The 13,834-nt window shown below is 25.7% G+C and overlaps 1 protein-coding gene across 1 annotated transcript in view; it reads right to left on the reverse strand.

Moving 5' to 3' along the window:
• The window catches only part of LOC107438207 (voltage-dependent calcium channel type A subunit alpha-1), a 668,849-nt gene that overhangs the window by 89,535 nt on the left and 565,480 nt on the right, over positions 1–13,834 (reverse strand). The window contains exons 17-27 of the mRNA XM_087153325.1: positions 12,941–13,050; positions 10,920–11,051; positions 9,460–9,532; positions 8,821–8,941; positions 7,837–7,937; positions 7,401–7,522; positions 7,052–7,113; positions 6,806–6,887; positions 4,219–4,408; positions 2,213–2,319; positions 1,102–1,201 (exon numbers count right to left, since the gene is read on the reverse strand). Coding sequence (XP_087009451.1) covers positions 1,102–1,201; positions 2,213–2,319; positions 4,219–4,408; positions 6,806–6,887; positions 7,052–7,113; positions 7,401–7,522; positions 7,837–7,937; positions 8,821–8,941; positions 9,460–9,532; positions 10,920–11,051; positions 12,941–13,050 — 1,200 coding nt within the window. The remainder of the gene's footprint in view (positions 1–1,101; positions 1,202–2,212; positions 2,320–4,218; positions 4,409–6,805; positions 6,888–7,051; positions 7,114–7,400; positions 7,523–7,836; positions 7,938–8,820; positions 8,942–9,459; positions 9,533–10,919; positions 11,052–12,940; positions 13,051–13,834) is intronic.

Genomic DNA, 13,834 nt, shown 5'->3' on the forward strand with positions numbered 1-13,834 from the left:
TCCCTAAGTTTAAATTTCAAATGTAGTATTTTAAGAAAATATTTCTACTTTTACAATCATGGTGTGCACATTCTTATTAATATTAAATCATATTTTTTTTTGTAAATAATTAATTGATAAATTTATATTTATTCATAAAATTACCTAATAGAATATTATGTAAATAAAAATTAACTTCAGGCAATTTTTTAAATAAAATATAATAAATTGTTTAAGTTTACTTAATGCGTAACACATCAAAAGTGATACATAACTAAGTTGTGTTATTTAAAATATGTCAATTGAAAATATTAAAAATTTGAGTGATTTTGTTTCCATTATTCGTCCGAAATGAATATTCTGCGTTGAGCCGTATAGGCAAAGTACCAAATATTTGTATGTTGTATATCTAATTTAGTAGCAGCAATTGTTGAGCATAATCTTGTATCTATTTACAATTTAAAAACTTCTTGAAAAGGTTTTTAGCAATTTTTGCAATAACAGGACCCTATTTGCACAAATTCACAAAAGCAGGACCCTGATTGAAAGAATGTGACTTAACGCTTATTTTATATTCACAAATTATGAGTAGTTTTTCACAATTTTACAAAAACAGACCCCTGCTTATATTTATAAATTTACCAGGAAGTTTAACTAGATTTAAACATAAATTTCTTCGTGTTACTTTTATACAAAGTAATGCTTTTTTGCCTTGAAGTTAATTAGATTCACATTTTAAAGACTAAAACACATGTAATTAGTTATATACATCTCTAGCATACATATTTCATCAAATTCTTATCAATGTTCAATAAAGATTTAAAGAAATTTCAAGGTGGCCACAACTGGAAAAAAATTTAAAAAGTGATTGCAAATGCTGAGGTTGCTGCAAATTTTAAAGGTTCCAATTTCATTTTAAATTTTAGGAGTTAAGTTGAACAATAAGTTAAGTTGCCTCTTTGTTTTAAGTTTTGACATCTAAATATAGTTCCTTTAATTTACAAATATATTTTGGTTGATATCAAACAGTAAAAATTATTTTTTTCTTCAATCTTTCTTTTAAATTGTTTTTGACAGTGGCCAACCTGAATTAGCCTATTCCTGATTATGCAAAGAACTAACCTTTAACTTAGGTACTCTTTTTATAGTTTTGAGCGGTCTGAGAACTCTAAGAACTCTCAGAGATTTAATGGTGCTAAGATTTTGACCGGTAGAGCTTCCACTGTAAAGATATGAAAAAAAATTAATACGTAAAAAATAGTAAAATTTTATATTCATTCTAATTGAACATAAAGAAAGAACTCTACAAAAATATTTATAGTAGATATTGAATGAAAACTAACTATAATGCAAGGAATTTAAATGCTAATATTTTAAAAAGTTTAATGTTTTCATGCTTTTTTTTAAATTAGTAAATAATAATTTTGTTTATTATTATTGCTTAAAACAAATTCAAATTTAACTTTGAATGCATTGGAAACTATTCACAAAAGTATTGATAAAAGTAAACTACAACAATAGCAACAAATATTTATAGTACAAATAAATACAAATTTAAAACATTTTTCAGCTTAATTATTAATAGCAATTAAAATACAATTTAAAGACTGATAAAATACAAACTATTACAAAATGTATTGTTTTATGTGATAATAACTCATAAATTAAGCAAAATTTTATAAACATAAAGGATAAAAATTCTAAGCTGGTAAACGTAATTTGTGCCCACTATCACTAATTACACTTGAATTTATTTTTACATAAATTATTTTTAAGTACTCTTTTTTGTTTTATCAATGACAGCACATATTATAAATCCAGTTGCAATGTTGTATTTTTTTATTCTTAAAGTGCAACTTAAAAATAGTTAATTTTGTAATGTCCAGGAAAAAAATGTTAATTTCCTGAGTTAATTACGAACTAATTAAATTTTAGTAATTAAAAATACAATTGTAATAAAACTTTTTTGTCGGCATTTTACATAACTTCAGAACTGAATAATTTTTATGACACTTTGCATTGCACCTTGAAAATTTTACACATTTTTTAAACCTTTTAAAACAAAAGTTTACTGTTTTGAAAGAATAGTAAAAACCACAAAATTATGAGTAAAACTTTACAATTAATTTTATTCTAAATATAAAAAGTTCTAAAAAATTCAATGGAACTTAGCTATCAAACATACATAACAAGCTCATTAGTTCTAATATTTCAAAAAAACAAATAAACATACACAAAGGCAAAGGCAACAAGAGCACAAATAACAACTATAGCATCCAAAATATTCCATAGATCCCTACAATAGGAACCTGGGTGAAGGATAACACCTTGATCTATAACCTGCAAATAGATATAGATGTATAAATCTTGAACAAATATAATTTTTATTTGTAATGATTAAATTTTTTTTAAACAAGACAGCATATAACATTTTATTAGAAAAATATTTTAATTATTCAAGAGAACAAAATGCATCAAAATCACAATATACTCAAAAATGTTCTTGAAAGTTAAAGAGTTAATTTTCCTAAAAAGTAATGGGTTAATACATCGCATTATTATTTTTTATTCTCCTCAATATTAACTTTTTCCATTAAATTCAATCAAAGACGTAGAGTGAATATTTGTAAAATATTGTTTTCTCCCTCTCCGATTTTGCACTAAACTAAGTCCCAACTAAGTCTTATTAAAATCTTATTCTTTAAAATAAGTGAACATAAGAGCTCCAAGATTTTAAATTTCCTTAAGATTCTATAACAGAAATAAGCTACTTACGTTTTTTTTTTTTGTTGTTACAATTGTTTAATTTGACTTATTTACAGCAAAAATAATAACAATAATATTAAATTTATAAATAGAGGTCTTTAGAACTTGAAGAACTGATTTACAGAAGATACTCAAATTAAACATTACTTTAAAACTAATGAATTTCATGGTTGTGCAATTAAAAAAAAAATCATTTACATTTTTTTATTATGGCAAATATTATTTAAGGAGTCATAAGATTAAAAGAATTTAATCAATGTAAGATTATCATACTTATTTTGCTTTTATTATTTTAGTTGCTTATTATTTAGAAATTTAACCTATGAAATCTATTTGCACAAGTTGGTTGGCTTATAAAGCATATTTCGTGTTTAACAGACTTTTTCAAAACATTTATATTAGACGATTCACTATTAGGACAAATTGGCACAAAAACTTTTCCCTCAAGCACGGTTTCGACACTGAATAACTGCTTTTTTTTTTGCTCTAAGTATAGGGTTCACAGTAAAAAGGTTAATATTACCTACAACCAGGATTGGCAAGTTTTTGACAGTTGACGGTTTTAAGTCATGTTAAAAACCCAAAATTTCGGTGTTAGGATAATTATAGCTATTATAAAGCTATAGAAGTATTTATAAATAAACATGCATATAGAATTACAAGTGATGAATCAATTATGTTCTTCAATTATTTGGACATTAAACACTCTTTTTGTTTTGAAAATTACTGTCAAAAACGAAATTTTGGTTATTTTGGTTCGAAATTATAAATAAAAAACTGTACATTGCATATTATCCAATTGTCAATTTGGATATTTGAATATTTTTGAATAATATATTTGAACAGTAATAATTTATTAACTCAAATTTAAGGTCCCATTCATAAACTTAAGGAATTCATACTAATAAATACAAGAGTTGACACATGTTTTCTTAACAATAAAAAATTTTGTAAGAATTCTTTTAGGCTAAGAATTTTCCTCTGGCTGCCTTATTTTCCCTCAAAACTTTTTGCGGGTGATCAGATAATTATTAGCGAACACTTAAGTTTTATAAACTTGACTAAGGTTTTTGACATGTCACATCAAAAACCAGTTTTTGATTTCAAAGAAACATCATTGCTAACAACTGTAAAATTATAAATTAATGTAATTTGAGTGAACATGCAATACATTTATATCAAACATAAATTAAATTTAGGCGCATAGTAATATAATCATTTGTTACATTACTTAATGAGTACATCATTGTAGGTACAGAGCAATAAAAATTTTTTTTTTTTGACAAGATCAATAAAACTATAAATAAATTTTTTTTTGCGGGTACTATAAAAAATTTACCTGATAGTATCGATTTCTTTTTTGTAATGACATTTGTTACAAAAATTTATAATCACAGAGATTAATTTCTGCAGCTGAACATAAATGAAATAGTAAAAACAACAACCATTTACTATAATATAATAATTACTTACCTTTAAAACCATTTCTATCGCAAAAAATCCAGTAAAAGCATAATCAAAGTAATTTAATATTGCATTACTAGGAGAGTTTTCTTCCACTGGATCTTCTGCCGCTAGAGCTATACTACTGAGTGTGATGATGATCATGATGAATAAATCAAAATAATGAAGATTTACTATATAATGAGCTACTTGACGGATCCTGAAAAAAAAAGAAGGGAAATTGAATAGTTTTATATAATTATTAATAAAGCAATATTGGGATATGTCACATATACACTTAATGTAATGTGACAATTTAATTTCTAATTTTACCTAAGCCTTTAATTTCTCTTTAAACGTTATTCCTTTTTTTCAATTTAGCAATTTTAACTTTCTTGTGGACTTTTCTCATGGTCATTGCGGTCATCCCACTTCCTGTGGGGAAAGTCAACCAACCCCTCTATTCATGCCTTTCTTTTTCTTCTTTTAATTTCAGGGGGGCTAACTAACCAATCTCTTTCCTTTAAATTGCAAACTCTCCGCCTCTTTAAATTTAATTGGCCATAATTTTTCTGGTCTACCCCAGTTAAGGAATTTCTGTAAGTCTTTTTTTAATACATTCTCTTTTTCTCGAGCCTTCGGGCAGGTTACCTTTTTTCTCGAGCCTTCGGTCCATATCGAGGGATTTCTTTTTACATTTTTTTCTTAACTTTCATTTTAAATTAAATCCATACTCATTTTCTGTAAAATTAAAAATCAGCATTCTGTACCTTAATTTTCTTTAACATTAAAAACCCTCTCGAATTCAAGCTTTCTTTCCATATTTACTTTAACGGTTAATTTACTCGTTCTTTTATATCTTACTTTTATCTATGACGCCTTCTTTGTTTTAATTCTCTTGTCACCCATTTCTATGTTAATAGATATTTCTTGTGCCACAAAAATGTGTTGGAAGATATACATTGTTTTTTTGAAATAATCAAAATAAGTAGTTTTTAAAAATAATGTTTTACAAAAATAAATGTTTAGTTGAACAGAAAGTTTTGTGTGACTGTCTTTTTAGCTTTACCTTTATAGCTAAGAGCTATCACCTTTTTTTATTGTTATGGGCATTTACTTTCTCTCTTTGGAAACATCACAAAAATTGCATTGAATGATATATTTATGTTTGGATATAGCATGTCATTTATCGTATTTATCATTAATATTTAATTACTTCAGTTTCACCCTTATTCAAATTCGGTGATGCCAATTTATCCAATTTGTTCAAACCTCACATTTTGTGACCCTTTGAACCTATTGGGTTATTGTTATCCCACATTAGCATTGTACTAACACTTTCATTAACGACCACATTCCCCTTAATTTAATTTATTTACTCTTTTATATATTTCGGCCTTAATTTGTTTTATCATGACATTTCAATCATTTACCTATTTTTAATCATGACTATATCCAGAGACACATCCAATTATGCAACCCATCCATTTAAATTTAATACATAAATAACGTTACTTATCTAATTCGCACCATCAATAATAATTTTATTAAACAGTTACAGGATACATTATGAATAAATTTCAGAAATTATCATTATTCATTAAGTATATTAACTGATATAATAAATTCATGGGAAAAAGAAAAATTAGAACTAAATTCGAAAGACTTAATATGCAACATGTCCTAGATCAAAATTGATGCGTATTATCTAAATATTTTAGACCACAAGCGAGAAAATAAATGAAATTTTGAAAAATATACAATTTAGGTGATTTTTTAAGTACATGATTAATGTCTAAGTCTTAAACTCATGCCACTTTTGGCTTAAATTAGATAAATAATTATTATATTAGAGTATAATAATAGAGTGCAACTTTCATGAAATTTTAATGAACAACTTTTCGAAAATTTAAATTTTTTAAGAGCATGTTTTAAACAAAAGATTATATTTTTTAATCGTAATTTACTATACAGTAGTTTTTAATAGAATATTAAGTTTAATATATATAAGCTTTTGGTCATTTTTATTCAAAAGCTCAAAATTTTAATACTAAAAAGTGAGAATATGTGAAAGTATTAGTTATCTCTAGGAATGGTAGAAATTATTCAACATGCACATAATGACACAAAATATTCAGCTACATTAATAACAAGCATATTAGTTTAATAAATTGCAAGAGAATTTAAATTTGATGTAATTATGTTGAAAATTTGTAAAGAAAAGAAAATGCATCATTCAATATTGAAAAAGATATATTTTTTCTTTGTAATTAAAGTTTAATATTAAGAAAAAATTACTGATAAATTTTAGTATTGCATAAACTCACTATTTTGTCCAAGTCAAGTAAGAATATAATAATTAATCTTTTATATCGATTTACCTAAATTTTTTACATATATTTATTCTTAAATTTAAAAACAAAGGGGAACTTTTGTAAAGCTGTTTGTAGTTTAAAGCTTCAGTTCACCTGAATTTAATTTTTCTCATCATTCAACAATAATGCATAGAAAATACACATTTTCTGAGTTCTTTTTAAAGTAATTCAAAATAAACAATTTGCTAACGCTCTTTATAAAGCAAACAAAAATCAAAAATATTCTAACTTGATATACTTACGGATTAGTTGATGAAAGAATGAACATGGAAGAATAGGGCAAAATTGGCTTGGGAACTTTTATCGGCTCATCTGGCTCATCATCTAACAAAAAGGATAAAATATTAACAAACGAGTAAAAAAAAAAAAAAAAACACACAATAAAAATTAAAACTTCTGAAAACGCAAGATTTTAAGTCTCATAAGTTGATTAAAAAATAATTTTTTTATAAAAAAAAGAAATAAAAAAAAAAATGGTGAAAACATACCATCAAGATTTTGCTTTGTAGGTGGATTAGATTTTTCAATGTCTTCGTTGCTACCTTTCTCGCTAAAATAAAAAAACCAAGATTTAAAAATGAATGCATAATATAGGTCAATTCAATTTATCATTTTCTTAAGTAAAATTTAATCAAAAATAGTCAGATAAACAGTAAAATACTAATTTGTTTTACAATTATTAATGAGTAAAAAAAAATCATTAAATCTATAATGATATGAAATATACAATGATATGAAATATACAATGATTGTAATGAAAATGTAATATAAAAATTTCAATAACATGCAATTTCGTTCTAAAACTATTTTTTAAAAAAAATAAAAATGCAAGCTTACAGATTAAAATTTTTTCCTTTCTCTGCATTATTCATTGGAGAAGGTGGGCAAATATTAACCTGAGGAGGGTCATTTCCCATTTGCAGATCTTTTAGTTCCTTATCTAATTCTTCTTTAGCTCGCTATAACAACACATAATGAGAGTGAATATAAAACAAAAATGAGAAACATGACAACAAATTTGCAAGCATGCATATGCGATTTGCTATGAAAAAAACTGAATAATAAATTTAAAGAGAATAAAACCATTTAGCTGAAAATTAGCAATTAGTATTTCGAAGTCAAAACAAGAGTAGAAGGAGAATTCTTTTACAACCTTCTAGAACTTTTTAACGAAAAAGAAAATACTTGATTTATTTAACCAGTATAAAAATATTAAAGTGATTCTTTTTGAGACACATAGGATAAAATATATTTAAAAAAAAATAGAACATACTTCTTTATCTTCTTCAGCCTCTTCTGCTTCAGCCGCAGTTAATTCTTGCGCATTTGCTAAGTTATCAACAGCGATGGCCAAGAATACATTCAAAAGAGTGTCTTATTAAAGAATGAAGGAAAAACAAACAAATTTATTAATTTAAAAAAATGTTACAATCATTCTTTAAATAAGTGAATCAGTTACAATTCCAAAGCCAATAAATGAGGTGCTTGTTAAAAAAATTAAAAAATTGCAGCACTTTCGACTGTTATAATTTTACATTTAGATCTATGCTTAATTGTCTTGTTTAAATGGTAGAAACAGATTAATTTTATCATCCTACAAACTAATCTCAACTGAATAAATCATAGTATGACAAAAATCTTACAAGGGCAAAATATTACGGGATAGAATCTGTGAAGAACAAAATGCAGAACCATAATTATCGAATCACAAAAACACATAAAATCTTTTTTTAAAAATTTCCTTAGGTATACATGTTTTGAAATAGAATCAAATTATGACTAACTGAAGAAAACATACATTTTACGATACTTTATAATATAATTTTAATTACAAGTGCAATTGGATGAAAACAAAACAAAGGCTCAAGCAAAGTATGCTTAGTACCCAAAAAAATAAATAAATAAAAAATAAATTTTCACAAAAATGCTTGAAAAAATTTTGCTGCATTATCCAAAACATATTCATTTTTTTCTTCTTTCTGACACAAAGAGTTTACTGTACTTAATAAATAGGATTTCAATTGCAAGTGCAACAGATTAAGAACAAAGCAAAGTTTATGAAATACAACTAATTTTGACAATAAAGAAATTTTTCACAACAAAGCTTGGAAAATGTTGTAGAATTTAAAATAACTAGAAAAAATTTAATATTTTTATCATTAAATTTTTCATCACCTTACAGAAATGCAACTGGTATAAGGATTAAAAATAAACAGTTTTAAAACAGTGTAAGTAATTCAACAGAATGAAAGGATACAGTTCCCAAAGAGCACCAAAATAATAAAATATAAACTATACACCATTCCACCTTTCTTTATACCCCCTTGCGATTCAATACCTTTATACATAACTTCATTCCAATCCTCTCCAGTAAGTATCTGCATAAGAGAAGAAATAGTCAGTTTAACTAGATTAAAAAAAATAATTAAGTTAATGCAAAAAATTTAAGAAAACATGAAAAAAGAAGAAAGGATCTGAATAGCTCCTAAAGTAGTTATTTTTTGCTGAAGAGAAAGGGTAAAAAACCATGTTTTGCATAACACTATAAATTTTAGTGACAAAAAAAACAAACAAACAAACAAAAGAGACATTTATTTTAATGAGCTATTTTAGTGAGATAATTTCTTTTAAAAATCAAATCCTTTTTTTTTCAAAAGATATGAAACCTAATTATTTCACAAAATAAAAAATTTCGCGAACTTCGTAAGTCAACAATATAATAAACAATTTATGCACAAAATATACACAATGTTATTATGAATGTGAGTGCATCATATTAATTCAACACTTTTTATATCTTATCAAATGCAATAAAAATTCTACAAGAGAATAAAAGATAAAAAGTAGAGGGTGTGCAAAACATATCACAAAAATGTCGAAAAAAAAATCAATTTACCTGAAATACTGTAATCAAGGCAATAGGAAAAGTATTGAAGTTTGCAGGTGGAGTACCTTCAGGAAAATTGAAGCTATAAAGATACAAATGTTTTTTTGTAAATTCTTTTAAAATTAAATTCAATAATATCTATTGTACATATAAGATCTATTATAGACCCTTTATATACAGATATTTGTTACATATACCCTTATATATCAGCTATATATCTATGAGGCTATTCAAATCATTACGTAAGTATGTTTTTGGCAATTTTGGACTCTTCCTCCCCCCCCCCTTGTCAGCAAAATAAGCAAATCACAATTCCTCTCTCATCCTTAAGTAAGAAATCCAAACTTCCTCTCCTTTTTCTGTTTGACTTTTGCTGTAGAGATCTAAATTTAGGATTAAATTTAAATAAATAATGTAACTTTGAAAAAAAAAATCAATTCATATAATAAAATTTTAAGAAGATTATTTTTTTTAGGCATAGCTTTTGTTTTTCTTCAGTGTTTAAAACTTTTGATGTCTGACATTCCTAGAATTTTTTGTCCTATCATTTCAAGCATAATGTTTCCCTAAATTTTATTATTTTTTTGTGTTTTATGAAAAGTTTTGAAAGTTACGTAAAAAAATTTCTTATGTAAGCATTGTTCATTGCCCTTCTCCTCTTGTATAAAAAAATAAGCTAACAACAGATTCCTTTCCCCTGCTAGTTGCTTATGTAATATTTGAATTTTATTTATGTAATATTTAAAAGTCACATGATTTTTCTTGGTATACAAATATGTCAGCACTAATAAGGTATTTTTCTTTATTAGCACATTGGTTTTTACCAATTGAATTACTCCGACAGAAAAAATAAAAAGTTTTTTTTAAAGCCATATGATTTTTGTTGGGATATGTCAGCACTAAGCACTAATAAGGGATGTTTCTTTATCAGCATAATTGTTTGCATCAACTGAATTACTCTGTTAAAGTGTAAGACTCTTATTTTATCTTTGTATTTGCAATAAATAATATATATATATATATATATATATATATATATATATATATATATATATATATATATATATATATATATATATATATATGTATATATATATATATATATATATATATATATATATATATATATATATATATATATATATATATATATATATATATATATATATATATATAGTGGCTTGCCTGGGAAGGCAAGAAGTTTTACCTTTTTTCTTGCATGCAAGGATCCAGTGTATACAAAACTTGGAGACCATGTTCGCGCAGATGCCAAATGGAAGTCTTTCTCACTAATGAAGATGTTTGTTTAAAGGAATAAAACAGCAAAATGCTTTTACCCATTTTTACAAACACTTCATACTGCTTCTTAGTCTTATGTCTTCCTCCATAATAACACTATCCTTATATATGTGTTAATAGTTTAAAACACTTCAAAATATATTATAAATAGTAGAAAAAGTAACACTTACGCTCCTCCAAATAACTGCATTCCAAGAAGAGCAAATATTAGTATAAAAAGGAAGAGTAGAAACAACAAACTAATGATGGATCTCATACTATTGAGCAATGAAATCACTAAATTACGAAGGGATGACCAATACCTGAAAACATAAGACAAATAAGTTAACATAACTTTTAAAAGAAAATAAAACAATTTTTAATGAGATAAATATATCAAATTTATAAAAAATCACTTTGATTTTTAAAGTAGACAAACTTTTGATTTTAAATAAAATAAATTTGTTAAAGTGCACAAGTAACTTATGACAGTAACAGGCCGAAGTTAGGTGCTACTGTCACAGGCTAAATTTGGCTTAGCACCTCTGTCTCCTTCTCTGTGGACAACAGGTTTAGCAGCTTCACAGACTATTTAAAAAAATATTGTGATAAGCATAAATATAAGTATTCAGTTTGTAATGTAAATTTAAATGGGGAAATTTGAATAAAGAGGAAATTTGAGTAAATATTTTGCTTAAAATGAAAATTATCATCCTTCATACACAGCAGTTGAAATAATTTAAGATGTTTGTATAACTTGATAAGCAGGGGAAGTAACTAAGAAAATTTTACTTTTTATCTAAGAAAGTATACCCTATTTGGCAATGATGACAACATATGAACTATCTTTTCCTTTTATTTATTTTCCTTCTGCTTAGAAATTGGTAGCATCAGAAGCCTGGAAAAGCATAACTTTTCTCCTCTGACATAAGCCATAACAGAAAAGAAATAAAATTTCTCCCCAGTTTTGCAGACCAAACTTGCACACCATCCTTTTACCTTCTATTAGGCATGATGGGACAACGATTTCAGGAATAATTCCTTATTGTTTCATTTCATGGCTTGGATTTCAATGGTCTCAAACAGACATTCTCAGTTAAGTTTGAGTTCTGCTAATAGGCTTCATAATTTTAACCAAACCATGACTTTAAGATTTAGAATAGATGACTTTTTCAGATTTCGATATTCAATATGCATATACAATATTTTTACTTAACTTATATTAATTAATATGTACTCACTCTTAACAAAATTAAAGGATGATAGAAACTATATTTGAGTTGACTAAAAGAGGAAAAATAATGAGAAAGGAAGGCTAAACATGGCATCTTAGGGTAGTAAAATCCAAATACATGAGATGATAAACTCTTTTAGGGAATCAAATAAGGGCACAATGAAAATGATGGAGTGGGATTAATTAAAAGAAAATAAATTAAAAAAACAAGGAATAAATCTTAAAAACAATTAGCATATGACAAATACAGGGAAAAAACCCAGAGTTTTCAACCTTTTCTCGATGTCACAATCTTATATATACACTAGAGAGGGGAGCGGGATTGTTTTTGGAGGTCCGAGCCTGATTGAGTCCAAAGAAATTTAATCCGAGCCGGAGATAAATAAGATTACATGGAGTCCAAGATATACAGTGGAAAAAGGCAAAATTTCGTCAATTCATTACTTGGCTCTAAACACAAAGAAATTAGAAAATTAAAAACTTTCTATCACTAACCTGTGAAAGAGAAAGCGAAGAAAAAACTGAACTAACTGAAACAAAAATTAAAAAATAAGAATCAAAATATTGTGCTAAATAAAAGTCTTTTGACAATTAGTGCTAGCCTCACAGAGTAAAAGTCCTGAACAGAAGATGGTTGTAAATTAAAAGTAAAAGTTTTATTTTGAATCTGAGCTAGCCCGAAACCTTTTTTCGGTAAATGAGCCGGACCTCACGCGGAGCCAGTCTCTAATATATACACTTATTTTATCATTACTTTTTTATGTAGCAACTACCAAGCATTACATTTAATTTTGATTGGTCATGAAAAAGAAAAAAAAAAGTTCTTTTCATTTAGAATATATTTATTACAAGGATAAATCTGAAATATATCTACATTTCGATACAGGAGACTTTTAACATAACCTTTGGAAAAGATAAATATAAACTTAAGTACTATTTGTTTAGAGCATGAGAAAAAAAAAGAGAAAAATAGCTTACTTTGTAACTTTAAATATCCTGAGCAATCGTAACGCTCGAAGAACAGAAAGACCAAATGAGCCTCCTCTCACACTGGACCATACAACTTCAAATATACTACCAGAAATTACCTGAATCAGAATGAAAAAACTTTAATGTGAAACATTTAAATTTACGTGAAATAGAATTGAGTATGAACTTTACAAATTCAAGATTGTAACATTTTTAAGGAGAATGACTATTTGGAAGCAAAACAGAATATGCAGTGCTTTATATGAATACTATTCAATTAATACATTAAAAGTACAATATCAAATAAAATAATAATAAATTAAGCTTCATAGATGAATAATAAGTGAAACATGTTAATTTTTGTATATAATATACTCGAATGTTTTCTATATACAGGAGTAAAATATTACAAAATTTATTAAAATTTTTTCTTTTGATGAAAACTAAAAAATTAATTTTAAAAAGACTGATGAAGTTTTTGTAGGCTAAAAAAAAAAGAAAAGAAAAAAAGAGATAAGAAGTTACTTTTTATGTTATAAATCTACTACAATTTAATTTTTTTCATTAACTGTAAATTATAAATTAATTTAACATTTGGTGACATAATGTGTGGTGACTTGCTTTGAACTGATTTTTTTTTAGTAATGCATGCAGTGGAGGAATTTAAAATGTTGAATAAAAATAGTTAAAAAAAAACTTTTAATTTCAATAAAATTTTAAATAAAAGAAACACTTTAGCTTTCATACAAAAAGTAGAACAAGATTTTTAAAAAAAATCAACACATTAGGGCAAAATATTGAGATTTAGAAAAATAATAGTTAAGGATAATAACGTATGAAAAATAATTCATATGTACGTATTCAACATTCATATGATAACTTAGAATTAACAATGAAAATATG

Source organism: Parasteatoda tepidariorum, chromosome 10 (assembly GCF_982258835.1).
Source record: "Parasteatoda tepidariorum strain Cologne lab strain chromosome 10, Ptep-v5.0, whole genome shotgun sequence".
Lineage (NCBI taxonomy): Eukaryota > Metazoa > Arthropoda > Arachnida > Araneae > Theridiidae > Parasteatoda > Parasteatoda tepidariorum.